This window comes from Microcaecilia unicolor, chromosome 4 (genome assembly GCF_901765095.1).
Source record: "Microcaecilia unicolor chromosome 4, aMicUni1.1, whole genome shotgun sequence".
In the NCBI taxonomy this organism is placed as follows: domain Eukaryota; kingdom Metazoa; phylum Chordata; class Amphibia; order Gymnophiona; family Siphonopidae; genus Microcaecilia; species Microcaecilia unicolor.
In genome coordinates, this window is record NC_044034.1 from 223,020,585 (window position 1) to 223,041,761 (window position 21,177).

The 21,177-nt window shown below is 46.2% G+C and overlaps 1 protein-coding gene across 5 annotated transcripts in view; it reads left to right on the plus strand.

Annotated features, from left to right (window-relative positions):
• The window catches only part of SLC25A22 (solute carrier family 25 member 22), a 195,730-nt gene that overhangs the window by 86,436 nt on the left and 88,117 nt on the right, over positions 1–21,177 (plus strand). For all 5 annotated transcript variants that reach the window (XM_030201269.1, XM_030201271.1, XM_030201272.1 and 2 more), the window contains one exon: positions 16,982–17,107. In XM_030201269.1, coding sequence (XP_030057129.1) covers positions 16,982–17,107 — 126 coding nt within the window. The remainder of the gene's footprint in view (positions 1–16,981; positions 17,108–21,177) is intronic.

Consider the following 21,177-nt stretch of genomic DNA (forward strand, 5'->3'; position numbering starts at 1 on the left):
ACGGGATGGTTGAACGGATTAACCAAACGTTGAAAGGGTTCTTGCGGGCCTTTGTCAACAAGCGGCAAGACAACTGGGCATCCCTTCTTCCGTGGGCCGAGTTCGCCTACAACCACAGTGAACATTCCGCCTCTGGGCAATTTCCGTTTTTCATGGTTTATGGACAACACCCGCGGCTTCCATCACCCATTCCCGTTGACTCCTCTACGCCCATGGTTACTCGAACCCTGGCAGACCTGCAGGAAGTCTGGAATATGGCCCGAGAACAACTACAAAGAGTGGCCGCCAAGTACAAGTCGTTTGCTGACCGACACCGGCGTCCCGCCCCGGTGTTGCAACCGGGGCAAAAGGTATGGCTAAGCACTAAATACCTAAGGCTCCGGGTACCCTCTCGGAGGTTGGGGCCACGGTACATCGGGCCGTTTGCTATCCAGTCTCGGATCGGAGCGGTGACATACTGCCTGCGGCTACCTAGTACTCTGCGGGTTCATAATGCCTTCCATATTTCTCTGCTGAAGAGCTTCCGGGGGTCCAAATGGTATCCACAGAATAAAGAGTCTGTTGTTCCGGAGGCTGACCCCAATCCCGAATATGAGGTTGAAGAAATCATTGACTCCAAGAGGTGTCGGGGAAAGCTGCTCTACCTGTTATCATGGAAGCATTTCGGTCCTGAAGACAATTCCTGGGAACCGGCTACCAATGTACATGCTCCGGAGTTGGTAAGGGCCTTCCATGATCGATATCCTCATAAACCTGGCCCCAGGAGGAGGGGGGCATCCGGGGGGGATTCTGTCGCGTCCGTCACTCCTTTCAGCTCCTCCGCCGCGGGGGGCGGGAGCCGGCATCCACCGCGGCGAGGGTCGGCGGTCCGGAGGCTGCGGCGGGGAGCCGGGGTCCGCCACGGTGATGGCCGTTCCGGCCGAGGCCAGAGGCCGGCGATTGCGGCCGCCGGTCTCTTGGTCGCCGGCTGTGGGGGCTATGTTTGCGCCGCTGAAGGAGGCGGCGCCGAGGCGCGATGGCCGGCGTCTTCTTCTCTTCCGGGCGCGAGGGCCCAGAGCTCCGCCTCTGAGATGCTGGATTGGGAGGCCAGGTTGGTGGGGAATCGGACAGAGCCAATCAGAAAGGCTCTGTCGATAACCAGGTCCGGATTGGTCAGCTGTACCTACGGGGGCGGGGCGGCTGATGCTGAACAGTATTTAAGGAAGAGGACTGAGCTAGAACATTGCTTCAGGTTCTGTTCCCGAGGCCAGTCTCCGTTGGTTCCTGTGCTCGGTTGTTTTCCTTGTTCTTCCGGTTTTGACTTTTGGACTGTTCCTGGTTTTCCCTGCTAGCCGCCTGCCTCGACCTCTTGCCTGATCTTGACTACGCTGTTAGCTGCCGGCCCAGAACTATTGCCTGTCTGTGGATGTCCTCATTCTCCATCTGCTCTCTGCTCTCCTGGTCCCTCTCCGGGTCAGTTCGGCACCCCGCGGTTCCTGAAGTCCCGTTGACCGCCTGCAGCTGGGGGCTCAACCCTTGGTGAACGGCAGTCGCTGCGGGTGAAGACTTGGGGTTGCACGGCTGTCCTTTGAGGTCCCTCGGGGCCTCACGGGACCTAAGGGCTCACCTACCTTGCAGACAAGACACTCAAGGTGAGTTACATTCAGGTTCTCTGGATATTTCTCTGTCCCAGGAGGGCTCACAATCTAAGTTTGTACCTGAGGCAATGGAGGATTCAATGACTTGCCCAAGATCACAAGGAGCAGCAGTGGGATTTGAACCAGCCACCTCTGGATTGCAAGACTGGTGCTCTAACCACTAGGCCACTCCCCCACTCCTCAGAGGGCTGCAGGAGTTCACCAGAAACCCTAGCACCAGCCCTGGTAAATTTTAAATTTTAATACATCCTTGTGATAGCATGGCTTGCTGCTGGCTGCAGGACCTCACACAATTGTGGAAGACTCACACACGGATTGTAGGTAAAAGCATAGGAGATAGCTACACAAAATGATTAGGGGTGCTAAACCCGATGGAAATTACCCCTCCCTGAACACAGTCAAGGAGTTTGCTCAATATTGAGGGTGCTGAAGCACCCACAGCACCCTGACAGCTGGCTCCTATGGGTAAAAGTCAAAATACTTTTTTAAATGTACATACAAGGAGAATAAGCTATAAATAGGTAGAGGTGATCTCCCTATAAATGGAACTAATATCTAGAAGAATTGGGAGATTCAAAATACCAGGCATCAATGATTTTGATGCCTGGTATTTTGAATCTCCCAATTCTTCTAGATATTAGTTCCATACAAGGAGAATAATCAGCCCTTTTTCCTTACAGGATTGGTACTTCCAATTAAAGTCTCTCAATCACAGTCCTAATTCCAGTAGCCTGCCCTGGTTTGGTTACTCTCTTCAATATACAATAATTTCCTTTATCACAACCACAGTTCCAATTAGCCTATCTTGGCAGTCTTCAGTTACCTCACTTGGGATCACATAGCCCTGGAATCATAGGCTTAAGACATATCATCACACAGGAATGCAAGGGTCTGAGCTTAGGCCACTCCTCTTCCCTGGAACTCCCCTTAGGTACTGCAGCCCAGCCAAATCCTGGAGACCTTTTCCCTCGGGGGGGGGGGGGGGGGGGGGGGGGGGGGGACGACTCTCTAATTCACTCTGCACCAGGACATTTAAGCACCAGCCTCTGACATGGCAGGTTACTGCCACCTGCTGTAAGGTTGCTAAACTGCAACCTCAGTGAGGTAGTGTTCTCAGGGAAACCTGCCGCTATGCCACTCACTCCTTCACAATCCTGTACTTTAGATGAACAGGTATCAGAGATGTAGAGCACAAGTCCAAGGGCCGCAGGATGAGATGGGATCAGAAATTCAGAGCACATTTCCAGGAACTCTAGGGTTTGGTAAAGTTATGGCACATGCACAAGGGACTGTGTGATGTGATAGTGCTGTGGCACATGCCCTGGGCCTGTGTGCTGTGGTAGTGTTGTGGCACATGCCTTGGGCCTGCGTAATGTGGTTGAACTGCGGCACATGATTCGTGTGATGTGGTAGAACTTTGGCACATGCCCTGGGCCTGCATTAAGTGGTAGAGCTGTGGCACATACACTAGGCCTATACAGTGTGGTAGTGCTATGGTACATGCCCTTGGCCTGCATGGTGTGGTAATGCTGTAATACATGCCCTGGGCCTGCATAATGTGGTAGTGCTTTGATACATGCCCTGGGCCTGTATGATGTGGGAGGGCTGTGGCACATACCCTGGGCCTGCATAATGTGGTAGTGCTTTGATACATGCTCTGGGCCTGTATGATGTGGTAGGGCTGTGGCACATACCCTGGGCCTGCATAATGTGGTAGTGCTTTGATACATGCTCTGGGCCTGTATGATGTGGTAGGGCTGTGGCACATACCCTGGGCCTGCATAATGTGGTAGTGCTTTGATACATGCCCTGGGCCTGTATGATGTGGTAGTGCTTTGATACATGCCCTGGGCCTGTATGATGTGGGAGGGCTGTGGCACATGCCCTGGGCCTGCATAATGTGGTAGTGCTTTGATACATGCTCTGGGCCTGTATGATGTGGTAGGGCTGTGGCACATACCCTGGGCCTGCATAATGTGGTAGTGCTTTGATACATGCTCTGGGCCTGTATGATGTGGTAGGGCTGTGGCACATACCCTGGGCCTGCATAATGTGGTAGTGCTTTGATACATGCTCTGGGCCTGTATGATGTGGGAGGGCTGTGGCACATACCCTGGGCCTGCATAATGTGGTAGTGCTTTGATACATGCTCTGGGCCTGTATGATGTGGGAGGGCTGTGGCACATACCCTGGGCCTGCATAATGTGGTAGTGCTTTGATACATGCCCTGGGCCTGTATGATGTGGTAGTGCTTTGATACATGCCCTGGGCCTGTATGATGTGGGAGGGCTGTGGCACATACCCTGGGCCTGCATAATGTGGTAGTGCTTTGATACATGCTCTGGGCCTGTATGATGTGGTAGGGCTGTGGCACATACCCTGAGCCTGCATAATGTGGTAGTGCTTTGATACATGCCCTGGGCCTGTATGATGTGGGAGGGCTGTGGCACATACCCTGGGCCTGCATAATGTGGTAGTGCTTTGATACATGCCCTGGGCCTGTATGATGTGGTAGTGCTTTGATACATGCCCTGGGCCTGTATGATGTGGGAGGGCTGTGGCACATACCCTGGGCCTGCATAATGTGGTAGTGCTTTGATACATGCTCTGGGCCTGTATGATGTGGTAGGGCTGTGGCACATACCCTGGGCCTGCATAATGTGGTAGTGCTTTGATACATGCTCTGGGCCTGTATGATGTGGTAGGGCTGTGGCACATACCCTGGGCCTGCATAATGTGGTAGTGCTTTGATACATGCTCTGGGCCTGTATGATGTGGGAGGGCTGTGGCACATACCCTGGGCCTGCATAATGTGGTAGTGCTTTGATACATGCTCTGGGCCTGTATGATGTGGGAGGGCTGTGGCACATACCCTGGGCCTGCATAATGTGGTAGTGCTTTGATACATGCTCTGGGCCTGTATGATGTGGGAGGGCTGTGGCACATACCCTGGGCCTGCATAATGTGGTAGTGCTTTGATACATGCCCTGGGCCTGTATGATGTGGTAGTGCTTTGATACATGCCCTGGGCCTGTATGATGTGGGAGGGCTGTGGCACATACCCTGGGCCTGCATAATGTGGTAGTGCTTTGATACATGCTCTGGGCCTGTATGATGTGGTAGGGCTGTGGCACATACCCTGGGCCTGCATAATGTGGTAGTGCTTTGATACATGCTCTGGGCCTGTATGATGTGGTAGGGCTGTGGCACATACCCTGGGCCTGCATAATGTGGTAGTGCTTTGATACATGCCCTGGGCCTGTATGATGTGGTAGTGCTTTGATACATGCCCTGGGCCTGTATGATGTGGGAGGGCTGTGGCACATACCCTGGGCCTGCATAATGTGGTAGTGCTTTGATACATGCTCTGGGCCTGTATGATGTGGTAGGGCTGTGGCACATACCCTGAGCCTACATAGTTTGTTAGTGCATGCTGTAGTATATGCCCTTGGCCTGCATGGTGTGGTAGTGCTGTGAAACATGCCATGAGCCTGCATGGTGATAATGCTGTGATACATGCCCTGGGCCTTCATGGTATGGTAGTGCTGAAATACATGCCTTTGGCCTGCATAGTGTGAAAGAACTGTAGCACATACCTTTGGCCTGCATGGTGTGGTAGTGCTATGATACATGCCCTTGGCCAGCATGGTGTGATCGAGCTGTGGCATATGCCCAGGGCCTGCATGGTGTGGTAGTGCTATGATACATGCCCTTGGCCAGCATGGTGTGATCGAGCTGTGGCACGTGCCCTGAGCCTGCGTGGTGTGGTAGTGCTGTGATACATGCCCTTGGCCTACATAGTGTGGTAGTGCTGTGATACATGCCCTTGGCCTACATAGTGTGGTAGTGCTGTGATACATGCCCTTGGCCTACATAGTGTGGTACTGCTGTGATACATGCCCTCGGCCTGCATGTGTGGTAGTGCTGTGGCACATACCTTGGGCCTACATGGTGTGATAATGCTGTAATACATGCCTGTGTGATGTGGTGGTGCTGTGGCACATGCCCAGGGCCTGCATGACATGGTTGAACTGTGGCACGTACCTTGGACATGTGATGTGGTAGAATTTTGGTATATGCCCTGGGCTTTCATGGTGTGGTAGAGCTGTAATACATGCCCTGGGCCTGCATGGTATGGTAGTGCTGTGTCCTGTTTCTGATCATAGACTTGTTATCAGTGAATTGGGTATCAGAATATGTCACTGCTAGAGTGGTGCCTTAGATCACAGTTGTATCACAGAATATATAAGCAGTGAACAGTTAAAAAAGGAACAAATGCACAACAATATTTCAGCTTACAAAGTTAATGACAAATAGAATTAGATGTATGCATTAATTGTTGCCTCTCTATTATAGGCCTGAGTCAGACACAGATGTGCAGTAATCATGATGGTTCAAAGACACATTCACCCAGCTTTCTTCTCATTTATTTATTTAAACAGTCTGTAGCCTGCACTATCTTACAATTGACAATAAAAGCATATACAATTAAATGTACAGACTCAGCATAAAATAAAAATTAAAACAAGAAACAGTGGCTCAATTTGAATGCAGTGTATATATATCAGTTTAATAGCAATATGGAAAGGCATCAATCAGGGGTGTAGCTACCATTGAGCGAGTCTGGCAAAATGCCCAGGGCTGCCCAATGGTAGGGTCTGCTTGCAGCTGAACCCTCCCTACCTCTCCTCTCCCTGCGCCTGGGTCAGCTTCTCTGAAGCTTCTCACTCATCCGTCCACTGGTCTTCCAAAGGCTGCCATGGGTCACAGCAGAGAGAGACTGAAAGCTGCCTCTTTCTGACCAGCAGAGCCTTTTCTCTGCGTGTTCCATCCACAGATAGTTACATTAGAGAGGCGGGACATGCTGAAGAAAGGCTCCACTGGCCAGAGAGAGGCAGCTTTCAGTTTTTCTCTGCCACCACCCGCTGCAGCTTTTGAGGGATCAGCGGGCGAGTGAGTGAGGAGCTGCAGAGTTGCTGACCTGGGTATGGGGAGAGGAGAAAAAGGAAAAGGAGAGGGGTAGAGAGAGAACAGATGCTGGGTTGGGGAGGTGGAGACACACACACACACACACACACACACACACACACACAAACACACACACACCATGGATCAAGAAGGGAGGGGACAGAGAAAAACACCCTGGACCAAGTAGGGAAGGGGGAAGAGAGAGAGAGAGACACACACACACACACACACACACACACAAACGCTTAGGACCTAGAAGAGGGGGAGAAAATAAAAGAGATACCCTTGACCAAAGAGGAGGGGGGGGAGAGAAAGAGACAGTCACCCTGGATCAAGGAGGGAGGGAGTGAAAGAAGAGATGCTGGACTATGGAGGAGGAAGGGGGTTGTGATGGGAGGAGCAGGAGGAGAGAAAGTAGTTATGGGAAGGGACACAGAGACAGAGAAGAGATGCTGGACATGGAGGGAGCTTAGAGACAGGGACACAGGGGGGTGATGCTGGATACAAGGGGAAGGATAGTGACAAAGAGGGGAATGCTGGATAGAGTAAGATGGAGGCACAAAAGAGATACTGAACATGGTAGGTGAATAGGGACAGGGACATAGAGGGAAGACACTGCACAGAATGGATAGGGATGAAGAGGAAAAATGGATAATGGATATATATAGAGAGAAGAAATGTCAAAAGGACAGGGAGACCCTGGAGAAAGTTGAGCAGGAGACACTGGGACCAAAACAATGTTCAGACAATAAAGGTAGAAAAAAAAGTATATTTTGTGTCTGAATGTATTAATTGTAATAAATGTTCATCTCTGATATCTTGGATTTCAACTTCTATTACTGTGACAGATTTTTTTTTATATAGGTGTGGAATGTGTTTGTTTTTTTGCAGGGTTTGTTTACTGGAACTATGAAAGGATTCTTCCCCTTCCCCCCCCCCCCACCCCCGTTCCCCACCACCTTGGGAGATATGGAGGGGCATAATCGAACGACAACGTCTATCTCCATGGGCGTTTATCTCCGAGAACGGGTCCGTGAAGGGGCGGACCGAACCGTAGTTTCGGAAAAAATAGACGTCCATGTTTTATTCGACAATTTGTGAGCTGGGCGTTTTTGTTTTTCAGTGATAATGGAAAATGAAAGCGCCCAGCTCAAAAATGAAAAAATCCAAGGCATTTATTCGTGGGAGGGGCCAGGATTCGTAGTGCACTGGTCCCCCTCACATGCCAGGACACCAACCGGGCACCCTAGGGGGCACTTTTACAAAAAAAAAAAAAGGTAAAAGAGCTCCCAGGTGCATAGCACCCTTCCCTTGGATGTTTAGCCCCCCCCAAATCCCCCTCAAAACCCACCGCCCACAAGTCTACACCATTACTATAGCCCTAAGGGGTGAAGGGGGGCACCTACATGTGGGTACAGTGGGTTTGGGGGGCGGTGTGGAGAGCTCCCATTTACCAGCACAAGTGTAACAGGTGGGGGGGGGATGGGCCTGGGTCTACCTGCCTGACGTCCACTGCACCCCCTAATAACTGCTCCAGTGACCTGCATACTGCTGCCAGGGAGGTGGGTATGACATTTGAGGGTGAACATAAAAAGTTGTGAAACGGCATATGTTTGTGGTGGGAGGGGGTTTGTGACCACTGGGGGAGTCAGTGGAGGTCATCCCCGACTCCCTCCAGTGGTCATCTTCGTGGAAAAACAGGGTCCAGGAAAAGTGCCCTAAATTCTCGCTAAAAACGCATATTTTTTTTCCATTATCGGCGAAAGGCGCCTATCTCTGATCGGCCGATAACCACGCCCCCAGTTCCGCCTTCACCACGCCTTTGACATGCCCCCTATCAACTTTGTCCGCATCCGCGACGGAGTGCAGTTGAAAACGCCAAATTCGGCTTTCGATTATACCGCTTCATTCGTTTTTGTGAGATAAACGTCTATCTCCCGATTTGGGTCGCAATATAGGCGTTTTTCTTTTTCAATTATAAGCTGGATGGTGTTATAGGGGGCCCATTATCAGTTTTCCCACCTGGGGCCCATTCAGTCCTAGCTATGCCACTGGCCTCAATAAAAAATAAGTCTGTACCTCTGTTTGTCAAAAATATTCACATTGCCCCTCCTCACCACTCCTGTGCTTTACACTTTCTTCTTCTTTTTTTTTTTTTTTTGCCATAGAAAGCAGTTACAAATAATGCCAAGTTGAACCTAGAAACCCAACAACAAGTTAGTAACCCCCCCCCCCCCCGCCCGTCTGCCCTCCCCCCCCAATGAACAGGCATATCAGATAAACAGCACACATATGTAAATCAAGGTGACAACACATACTAAGGAGCTTGGAAGCACTAGGCATGATAACAGTCCCACTGGTGATAAAATTGAACTAGCTGGCCTGTTCTAATAGCTGTCAATTTTGATATCAGATATACGTAATCCATCTTGTAGAGAGCTGTTGCAACTGGAGGTGGCAGGGACTGCTTCCAAGATGCCACAAGTGCAAGTTTGTTGGCTACGAAGAAGCTGATAGTCTGTGGAGTTCTGGTTTAACTCCCAAGGGCTTAAATAGATTAAGTAGTATTTGGCCCGGGCTACACTTTCTTCTTCTAAATGTAAATGGATAACATCCTTTTCCTGCTCAAGTGCTTATGTCTTGGCGTGATGCTGTGTTTTAGAAGGGGCCACACATCTGTTGAAGTTTATTAAGACGTGGTTAGGGGAAGTCTCAAGAAGTGGCATAATAGTGAGTTTGTGGAAGAGACTGACAGATAAAATGAAAATCTACTGAAATTCAATACCTGCATTTGGACTGAGATCTGACACATTTTAAAACACGTAAAGGGTCATATAGCGCCGCTTCAAAATGGCTACCGAGAATTCAAGCAGTGACATTGCAAGAGAAGTCTGTATGGCCAGTCTACTAAGAATTCTACATCCCAATGGCTTGTTTTTGTGTGTTTTTCCATTGGATGTTTTTTTCCCCAAAAAATGGTCCTAAAAATAGATGCTTTGAGCACAAAACTGTCTAGCAAATGCCCATTTTCAAAATAAAAAGTTGGCCATGTTCGTTACTGGATTTTTGGACGTTTTTCACAAAATGTTCAAAATCGGATTTAGACGTCATATTGAAAATGCCCGTCCACATTACTAACTCCTGAATTGCTTCAGCTCACAGCAGAAAATTTAGCACAATTATTTTTCAATCTAAAGTAAAAAAAAAAAAGAGAAGTTCTTTTAATTTGAAAAAATCATCAAGCGTGATAGAATTAAAATAGGTTCAATTGCTTGAGGGAATACCAGATAATATGCTTTAGGATAAATTCGACCCAGTGTCATTTGAAGCTATTCTTAAGATATGCCCCTCCTATTTATTAAAACATGTCTCTTTGAATATTTTGAATTGGCTTACTAGATTCATTAATATAACATTGACAGAAGGACACCATTCTGCAAAAATTGCTAATGTATTAACGCCAATGCCAAAGAATATGGGAGCAGATATTGCTATAGTACATAATTACAGATCAGTTGCAAGTATTCCAAGGATATGAAGGGACCCAAAGAGAAAAGACACACACAAATCACAAATGTTGAAGTACATAACAGGAAATGTAGATGGAAAGCGATGACCACAAATGCTCGCAGTCTAAGCGATAAAGTTCATGATCTTCAAGCCCTGATGTTGGAGGCAGACTTAGACGTTGTTGCAATCACAGAGACGTGGCTCAATGGTTCCCACGAATGGGATGCAAACATACCAGGCTATAATCTATTTAGGAAGGATAGAGAGTGGCGTAAAGGTGGAGGAGTAGCTCTATATGTGAGAAATGATATCACGGCAACTGAAATGACAGGCACCTGGGGAAAGGAAGAAGCGATATGGATCACCTTAAAAAGAGATGATAGAACCTCTGTCCACATGGGTGTTGTCTACAGACCTCCGACACAATTGGAAGAATTAGATAAAGAACTGATCGCAGATATTCAAAAGTTGGGAAAGAAGAGAGAGGTGCTGTTGCTGGGAGATTTCAATCTGCCGGATGTAGATTGGAAGGTTCCATCTGCAGAATCGGAAAAAAGTAGAGAGATTGTGGATGCTTTCCAAAGTGCTCTGCTCAGACAAATGGTCATGGAACCCACGAGGGAGGGAGCGACGCTGGATCTGGTGCTCACAAATGGAGATAGCGTGTCAAATGTCCGAGTGGGAGCCCACCTGGGCGGCAGTGACCATCAAACGGTTTGGTTTGATATGACAGCTGAAGAGGAGGGTGGCCACTCAAAACTCAAAGTCCTGGATTTCAAGCGTGCTGACTTTAGCAAAATGTGGGAATACCTAAGGAAGGAGCTGACGGGCTGGGAGGACGTACGAGAGATGGAAGGACAGTGGTCCAGGCTGAAGGAAGCTATAAATAGGGCCACAAACCTTTATGTAAGGAAAGTAAATAAAAGCAAAAGAAAAAGGAAACCGATATGGTTCTCCAAGCAAGTGGCTGAGAAAATAAAGGCTAAAGAGTTGGCGTTCCAGAAATACAGAAAAACTCAAGATGAGGAACACGGGGAGGAATGGAGGAAACTGAAAGAAGCCAAGAGAGAGAGATACATCTGGCGAAAGCGCAAGCGGAAGAACAAATGGCTAGAAATGTAAGGAGGGGTGACAAAAATTTCTTCAGGTATATTAGTGAAAGGAGAGTGACTAAAAAGGGAATTTTGAGACTAAAAGATACTGCAAACCGCTATGTAGATAATGATGAAGAAAAGGCAAATTTGCTAAATAGATACTTTTGTTCTGTTTTTACTGAAGAAAATCCGGGAGAAGGACCGCGATGGTCTGGCAAAAGTTCATTTGAGAATGGAGTGGATATAGCACCGTTCACAGAAGAGAGTGTCTATGAACAACTTGAAAAGCTAAAAGTGGACAAAGCCATGGGACCGGATGGGATCCACCCCAGGATATTGAGAGAGCTCAGAGAGGTTCTGGCGGGTCCTCTTAAAGATTTGTTTAATAAATCCTTAGAAACGGGAGAGGTTCCGAGGGATTGGAGAACGGTGGAAGTGGTCCTTCTTCACAAAAGTGGTGATAGGGAAGAAACTGGAAACTACAAGCCGGTAAGTCTCACTTCTATTATTGGAAAAGTAATGGAAGCGATGCTGAAGGAAAGGATAGTGAATTTCCTGGAAGAAAATGAGCTGCAAGATCCGAGACAACATGGTTTTACCAAAGGGAAATCGTGCCAAATGAATCTCATTGAATTCTTTGATTGGGTGACCGGAGAAATTGAACCGTGGACGTGCTGTAGACGTAATCTACTTAGATTTCAGTAAGGCTTTTGACACGGTTCCCCACAGGCAGGGCCGTGCCGATGCGGTAAGCGGGGTAAGCACCACAGGAGGGCGCCCACCTCTGGAGGGCGCCGCCACAGTGCTTACCCTCGCCCCGCGCCGCCGAGGCCTTTAAATCTTTTACTTGCAGTCGCAGCAGCGTCTGTGAAAACGGAGCGCTGCCGACGTCTCCCTTCCCTTGCACTCGTTGGCTCCCTCAGTGTCCCGCCTTCTTCTGACGTCAGAAGAAGGCGGACACTGAGGGAACCAAGAGCGCGAAGGGAAGGGAGACGTCGGCAGCGCTCCGCTTTCACAGACGCTGCTGCGACTGCAAGTAAAAGATTTAAAGGCCCCCAGGGCGCGCAGCGATCATCTTCACAGGGGGGGGGGAAGAGGGGCACGCGCGCGCCAACTGTTCTTCTGCGGGGGGGGGGGGCGCCAACAGTTCGTCTGCGGGGGGGGCGGCATAGACCCTTGGCACGGGCCTGCCCACAGGAGGCTCTTAAATAAACTGGATGGGCTGAAGATGGGACCCAAAGTGGTGAACTGGATTAGGAACTGGTTGACGGACCGGCGCCAGAGGGTGGTGGTGAATGGAGTTCGCTCGGAGGAGGGAAAGGTGAGTAGTGGAGTGCCTCAGGGATCGGTGCTGGGGCCGATTCTGTTCAATATATTTGTGAGTGACATTGCCGAAGGGTTAGAAGGTAAAGTTTGCCTATTTGCGGATGATACTAAGATTTGTAACACAGTCGACACCCCGGAGGGAGTGGAAAACATGAAATAGGATCTGAAAAAGCTAGAAGAATGGTCTAAGATTTGGCAATTAAAATTCAATGCGAAGAAATGCAAAGTGATGCACTTAGGGAGTAGAAATCCACGGGAGGCGTATGTGTTAGGCGGGGAGAGTCTGCTAGGTACAGACGGGGAGAGGGATCTTGGGGTGATAGTATCTGAGGATCTGAAGGCGACGAAACAGTGTGACAAGGCGGTGGCCGTAGCTAGAAGGTTGCTAGGCTGTATAGGGAGAGGCGTGACCAGCAGAAGAAAAGAGGTGTTGATGCCCCTGTACAAGTCGTTGGTGAGGCCCCACCTGGAGTATTGTGTTCAGTTTTGGAGGTCGTATCTTGCTAAGGATGTAAAAAGAATTGAAGCTGTGCAAAGAAAAGCTATGAGGATGGTATGGGATTTACGTTACAAGACTTATGAGGAGAGACTTGCTGACCTGGACATGTATACCCTGGAGGAAAGGAGAAACAGGGGTGATATGATACAGACGTTCAAATATTTGAAAGGTATTAATCCGCAAACGAACCTTTTCCGGAGATGGGAAGGCGGTAGAACGAGAGGGCATGAAATGAGATTGAAGGGGGGCAGACTTAAGAAAAATGTCAGGAAGTATTTTTTCACGGAGAGGGTGGTGGATGCTTGGAATGCCCTCCCACGGGAGGTGGTGGAGAGGAAAACGGTAACGGAATTCAAACATGCGTGGGATAAACATAAAGGAATCCTGTTCAGAAGGAAGGGATCCTCAGGAGCTTAGCCTTGAATGGGTGGCAGAGACGGTTGGGAGGCGGGGCTAGTGCTGGGCAGATTTATACGGTCTGTGCCAGGGCTGGTGGTTGGCAGGCGGGGATAGTGTTGGGTAGACTTATACAGTCTGTGCCAGAGCCGGTGATGGGAGGCGGGGCTGGTGGTTGGGAGGCGGGGATAGTACTGGGCGGACTTATACGGTCTGTGCCCTGAAAAAGACAGGTACAAATCAAGGTATGGTATACACAAAAAACTAGCACATATGAGTTTATCTTGTTGGGCAGACTGGATGGACCGTGCAGGTCTTTTTCTGCCGTCATCTACTATGTTACTATGTTACTATGATTGCCAAGTTAATGGAGTTTGTAGTTAACATATAATTTTCAGAATATTTTTTTTCTTTTCTACATGCCTGCATACATCACAACATGGTTTTACACCAATGCATAGTATAGAGACTCTTTTGTCCTGATAACTGAAATAAAGAAACACTTAAGGGAAACAAATCATCCTTTTACAGTTTGATATCTCATAAGTACATAAGTATTGCCACACTGGGACAGACCAAAGGTCCATCAAGCCCAGTATCCTGTTTCCAACAGTGGCCAATCCAGGTCACAAGTACCTGGCAAGATCCCAGCAAAGCTCAATACGTTTTATGATGCTTATCCCAGAAATATGCAGTGGATTTTCCTAAGTCAATTTAATAATGGTCTATGGACTTTTACTTTAAGAAGTCGTCCAGACCCTTTTTAAACTCCGCTAAGCTAACAGCCTTTTTACCATATTCTCTGGCAACGAGTACCAGAGTTTAATTACACGTTGAGTGAAGAAAAATTTTCTCCGATTCGTATTAAATTTACTACTTTGTAGCTTCATCGCATGCCCCCCAGTCCTAGTATTTTGGAAAGAGTAAACAAATGATTCACATCTACCCGTTCCACTCCATTCATTATTTTATAAACCTCTATCATATCTCCCCTCAGCTGTCTCTTCTCCAGTCTCGGCAACTTTTGACACATTCAGTCATCTTCTTTTATGGAAAGGCTTAGGGCCCTGTTTACTAAGCTGCGCTAGAGGCACGTTAGCGTTCTTAGCACATGCTAATCATTAATGCGCACTAACAGTGTAGATGCCCATAATATGCATAATATTGCATGAGGAAGAATGGTGTAGCACCCTCTTTATGAAGCAAAACAACCACAAAAGGTGATCTCTCCACAGGAGAAATGAAGAACACCAGGTACACACTGTGTGTACCTGGTGGGGCTTTTATTTTTTTAATAAACAGGGCTTTTATTGATTTTAATAAAGACATTGTTTGGGAAGACATTACATGAGAGAGGACTCTCTTTTGGATCCACTGTGTGTACCTGGCACCCTCTTTATGGCCATCTGGGGATCCTCAGAAATCTTCACTTTCATCTTTTTTGTTTACTGTTTACTTGAGTTCACTGGGACATTTCTGACAAAGTTGGGCATTTTTGTCTTATCTTATGCAGATGATATTTTCCTTTTATGCCCAGGATCTAGTTTAGTCCCCCTCAAATCAGACAATTACCATCCTATTTGCACTTTAGGAAGGCTCTAAAATCGTTTTTATTCTCTTGGACTAATTATTGAATTTTCCTTTCTCTGTGAAGGCTTCTTGTACTATAATCAGCTTTGAATCCTTAAGGATAAAAGTGGAATATAAGACTTAGTATAGATTAGAATAGAATAGAATTCACACTGTCCATGGTGTCTACCCATCAAGGCACCTTTTACTTATGGTTTACAAGGCACATCACATCATATTGAATTTTGGAATCATCAATGTGGCATCTTTGTAGATTTCATGTCGTGTGTTAGATGTCTCAGACTCTCTGACTCCTGATGCAAGCAGTCATTGCCGAAACACAGCTCTGTGTTGAGTCTGTGGGTTCATCTGTGTACATCTGAACATATTTACTTTTGAACCTATTAGCCCACTTGGGCCCCTTTGAATACATACTTTTATCTAGACTCTCATTATTATTTCCATTTGAATTATTGCTGTTATGTTTTTTTTTTTTAATACCAAAAATTGCTTCCATCTTTTATCCACTGGAGTCCCTTCATTTTAATTGAACTAGAGGGCCATTGGTCCACCCGTACTCCTTTTGTATTTTGTTGTCTACCTTATTGCAGTTTTTGGTATCAGCTGCAAAGAGGTAAACTTTACCAGACAGCCCTTCTGTAATATTGCTTACAAAAATGTTAAAAAGAATCAGACCAGGAACCGATTTGTGCAGCACGCCACATGTAACATCCCTTTCCTCAGAATGATCTCCATTTACCACTACCCGTTGTCGCGTTCCACTCAATCAGTTTCTAACCCAATCAGTCTCTTTAGAGCCAATACCAAGGGTACTCAGTTTATTTATATGTTGCCCATGTGAAACCATGCGGCTTTGCTAAAATCTAAGTACAGAACATCTAGCATTCTCCCTCGATCTAACTGTTTGGTCATCCAGTCAAAGAAATTAATCAGGTTTCTTTGACAGGAGCTACTTCTAGTAACTTTTTTGTTACATTTGTACCCCGCGCTTTCCCACTCATGGCAGGCTCAATGCGGCTTACATGGGGCAATGGAGGGTTAAGTGACTTGCCCAGAGTCACAAGGAGTTGCCTGTGCCTGAAGTGGGAATCGAACTCAGTTCCTCAGTTCCCCAGGACCAAAGTCCACCATGCTATCTCAGGTCCCGCAGTTCCAGAAACCTCACTATTCTCTGTTTTATTACTACTACTACTTAACATTTCTAGAAACATTTTCATTAATTTACTAACCATGACTCTGAAATAACATCAGTATCCAAGTCTGTCTTTAACAATAGGGGCATGCAGATCTGGAACTTTGTTATTTAGACTGTGAGCATTTGCATTCATTGCTTTTCTGCTCACTACCATACAGGCCTTCTTACCACATATAACCAGCATCTAAATTGGCCTAAGCAAGCTTTTAAGGATGAACTGTCTTTTATCTTTCCCACATTAACCCCACCTCCATGTAAGGAACAGAAAACTTTGTACTAATTTTCTATAAAAGATTTATTTAAAGCAACACATGTAATATACCTGAATGATAAGTGATTAGAAAGATTATTGTCAATACAAAATCACTTGCTTTCCTGTCCTCTCCCTACCTTCACTCACAACATTTTGCTTCCTAGTGTTTACATTTCTGCCCCCCCCCCCCCCAACCCAACACATATCATATGAAAAGACCCCATGGCTTTGCTACCTGCCACTTTTGGGGAAAGATGGAACAAGGTAGAAGGCTAGGAAGCTAAGAGATAAAGAGAAGAGAAAAATGGGAAGGAGAAGAATAAAGGCACAGAGAGAATTGGCAGTGAGATGGAGGAAGGCTGCATCATGACTGACAGTGTGGGAGCAGACAGAGGATTACTCTGAATGTTCCACAAACTGAAGAGGAGAGAAAGAGTGAGAGAGCAGAACTTGTATGTTTCCTGTGACAGTAGATTTCAATCATATATTGACACATGTGTCTTCTCCTTGTAGCTTACCTGCAAAGCTGATCAATGGAGGCATTGCGGGATTGATCGGAGTCACCTGTGTCTTCCCAATTGACCTGGCCAAGACACGCTTACAGAACCAGCAGAATGGCCAAAGAATGTACAGCAGCATGTAAGTGGGGGTGTGGCTGAAGTCACAGTAGGGTGAGGATTTGCGATACATTGCAAAAAACCACCACTGGGCTTTACACAGTCCTAGAAGCAGTAGAGCCCCAAAGAAACCCTTACTTGTGAAAAGAATTGGGGTATTACAGTGAGCTCGCACCGTCTCAGGAGTCCCAGTAAAGGTATATATTGCATTTGGAACTCTTGATACCAGTATTGAACAGGGTTCTGATTCGGCAGCAGGATCAGAAATCCACAGAAGATGTGCAAGGGCAGCAGGGTGAGAGAGGATAAGGGACGCACATGAGTGAAAAACATCTAGGGCAGCACTTCCCAAACTGGGGGACATAAACCCAGATGGAGGTCGCAAAGCCCACGTTTGGGGTTGTGACCTGCATGAGCCCTTCATAAAATGTCACTGCTCTTAAGTCGTGTGCTTTCTGTGCTGTGCAAATGGGGTCACGGCCACAGAAGGATAAGTGCTGGTTTAGGGCATAGTGCAAAATGTCTAATCGTGATGTTTCGAATTATTTCTGCATTCAGTGGTCCATAGCTGTGTATAAGTTTCAGTAGAAATCTAGATATAGACATCATATGAAAAATGCCAGAGCCAACCAGGATGTCACCTCGGTGGGACAGCATTTTAGAAAACCAGAACTCTGTATCAATGGTTTTATGGTGAGAATACTAAAAGGAAACTTTAAGACAATCCAGGAGTGTAAGACCTTAGAAGTCAAAATGATTAAATATTTTGACACCCACCAGACAGGACTTAACAAAGATCCGGGTTTTTTTAGCCCATTACAGACCATAAAATTCTACTGCTTTGTCACCCTATTACCTAACATGCATCTCTCCCTGTTTCTTACCTTACCCACCCCACCCTGTTCCTGTGAAGACTGTCATTGGAATGCTTTGGTGTTTCACTTACATATACTCTTATTTATCAATATTTGCTTAATTCTGATCTGAAGAAGAAGGGTTACCTTTGAAAGCTAATAAAAAAATGTATTAATTTAGTCCAATAAAAAAGGTATCATCTTATTTTCTTTTCTATGTTTTGTTTTATTTCTATTTATTACAGCATAAATCTAGAAAATGTCATACCCAAATTTGCAACTTGCATGCAAATTTGCAGACACAATTTATAAAATAAGGTCAGTGAGCCGATAATTGGTGTTAATGAGCAATAATAGACTACTATTGGATTTAATTGGCACTAATTGGTTCCAATTAGCAGATACACATGCAACTGCCCTTAGTCGGTATTCTCTATATCGTGTGCTTAAATTCCAGAGTGTGCAACTTCAGGGGAGCGTGAACCTGGGAGGGGCATGGGTGGGCCAGGTGTGTGTCAGGCAGTGACACATGTGAGTTATAGAATACTAGCATGCACACCTAATTGCCTACAGTTTGGTGCAAGCGTTGAGCTAGTGTAAGTGCTCGCACCTAACCTTAGGCACGTAAATGTGGACTTACACTAGTATTCTGTTACAGCAGTTATGTGCACAACTGCTGTTATAGACTTTGCGCTTAGTGTGCATCATCCTGTCATCTTTCAGTGCCCTTTTGAGAATTATGACCTATATGAGTGTCAAGGAGATTTTATGACAGGAGACGGCATGAGCTTATCTCGCCCATTCTGTGGGCTGAAGCCAGTGGGAGGATCTTGCTGCTATATTGTGTGACCCCCAAACATTTGCAGGTGCTATTGAAAACAATAGTAAACTTGTGAGGTTTATGACTGCCTATGTGTGGGGTTTTTAATTTGAAAGCTTCCCATATGTTACCTGAGGGTTTTTTGTTACTTCTGGTGGTCCTGGGGCGTGAGCCATGGTCCACGGGTGTGGGCACTCCAGAGTGACAGACTTGTTTTTGAAGCTGCGGGAGGCTCACAAGTTTGCTATTATTTTCAATAGCATTTGCAAATGTTTGGGGTCACAAAATATGGTGGTGTGGGGGAGACAGCTTCAACTTTTTGATGTAATTCGTCTTCTGTCATAAAATCTCCTTGATGTGTATTGTGACGAAATGATGAATTTTCCAGCATAAGAATATTTCATGAAGTATATTTCTCTGGTTTGGCCAGCAGGTGGTGAATGTTTATGTTTAAAGCTGTCACAGGAAAAATGACTGTTCCTTCTTTAGTTTAACACAGAGAGGAAGTAACCTGTAGTGATGTGGCCAGCTACTTTTTAAAAAAATGTTGTTTTGGGCTCTGATTGGCTCAGGAGCTCAAATTCAGCCAGGGTGTACTGGCTTTTCCCCCAGTCTCAGCCAGGGAGAGGAGAGAGAAAGATCTCTTTACTGAGACCCTGTGAGCAGTTATATTGTGTATCCTGTGAGCAGCTATATTTCCTGTACTCCCCAAGCACTATCCAGGTAGTGATTAAATGTTTAGCTAGTTTAATATTGATCCATATTCAGTTACCTGTTACTGTATGCTGTTTCTGTTCTATCTGTTCAATATTTATATGACAATAAACCTTTTTTAGTTTATTGACTGTGCTTGTCTGGACTGACTAAGAATCCTGGTGGTTTGTGTGTTGGGTCTGTGAGTACTTTCTAGGAACTATGGGACCACTGGGAGTGTGGTCCCAGTAACCTAGAAATCACCGGGGATAACAAGAGCAGGAGACTCACCCAAAGGTGGTTGGGACCCAGTCAGTGGGAGGAATGTGCTAGTGTAGGGCACAAGCAGCAGGTGCGGGTGGACTTGAGCTGTGCTGGGGATAGACCCTCTAAGTGGCCACAGGGTTAGCCCCAGGCAGGTGGCTAAGTGTTTTGTGACATGTATGACCTTAAATATCCATGCTATACATTGACTCAGATTGTTATCTAACTTTCTTCAACCTTTTGAGAATTACCACCTATATATGTGTCAAGGAGGTTTTATGACAGGAGACAGGACACCCTAGGTGAACCTTCAGATGCGTGCCACCCTGAGCCCCACAGCAGCTTAAGGCCCCACCCCACCCCTTCACAGCTATCATCTCCCCTACCTCCCTCCATCCCTCTGTGGTGTCCAGCTTTTCTCTTCTTCTCTATTCTCCCCCACACCATAGTATCTAGCATCTCCCTATTCTCCTCTCAAGATGCTCAGCAACTACCCTTCTGTACTGCTATGGATTTACAGCCTGCTTCACTAACACAGACTACTTAGTAATTACTGTGGATTCTTTTGGATTCGTATTAGGTAAATGAGACCTTTATTAGAGGTGCTAAAATCTACAGTGATTAAGATATATACAATGATTAGCTATATACACACAATGATTAGCTATATAACTAAAAAGAAACAATACCTATCTATAAACAATCATTACATCACTGGTCTCTACATCTAAGCAATGCTAAGAGTTCCTAGACTAGGAAAAGAAGCAATAATACACTATATACAATCATCACTGGTCCTTATATCATCCAGGCTCTTATCATCATCTGGGGGAGGACAGAGTACATGATAGAATTGAAAAATTAACTGGCAGAACTATTGTTAGTAATATGTAAATTATCTTTAAAATCAAGCGTGGTACTGGAAGATTGGAGGGTAGCCCATGTAACGCAGATATTTTAAAAAGGTTCCAGAGGGGATCTGGGAAATTATAAACTGGTGAGCCTGATGTCGGTGCCAGGCAAAATGGTAGAGACTATTATAAAGAACAAAATTATAGCGCATATTCAAAAGCATGGATTAATGAGACAAAGCCAACATGGATTTAGTGAAGGGAAATCTTGTTTCACCAATCTATTATATTTCTTTGAAGGGGTGAACAAACATGTGGATAAAGGTGAGCCAGTTGATATTGTGTATCTGGATTTTCAAAAGGCATTTGACAAAGTACCTCATGAAAGACTCCAGAGGAAATTGGAGAGTCATGCGATAGAAGGTAGTGTCCTATTGTGGATTAAAAATTGGTTAAAGGATAGAAGACAGAGAGTAGGGTTAAATGGTCAGTATTCTCAATGGAGAAGGGTAGATAGTGGGGTTCCTCAGGGGTCTGTGCTGGGACTGCTGCTTTTTAACATATTTATAAATAATTTAGAGATGGGAGTAACTAGTGAGGTAATTAAATT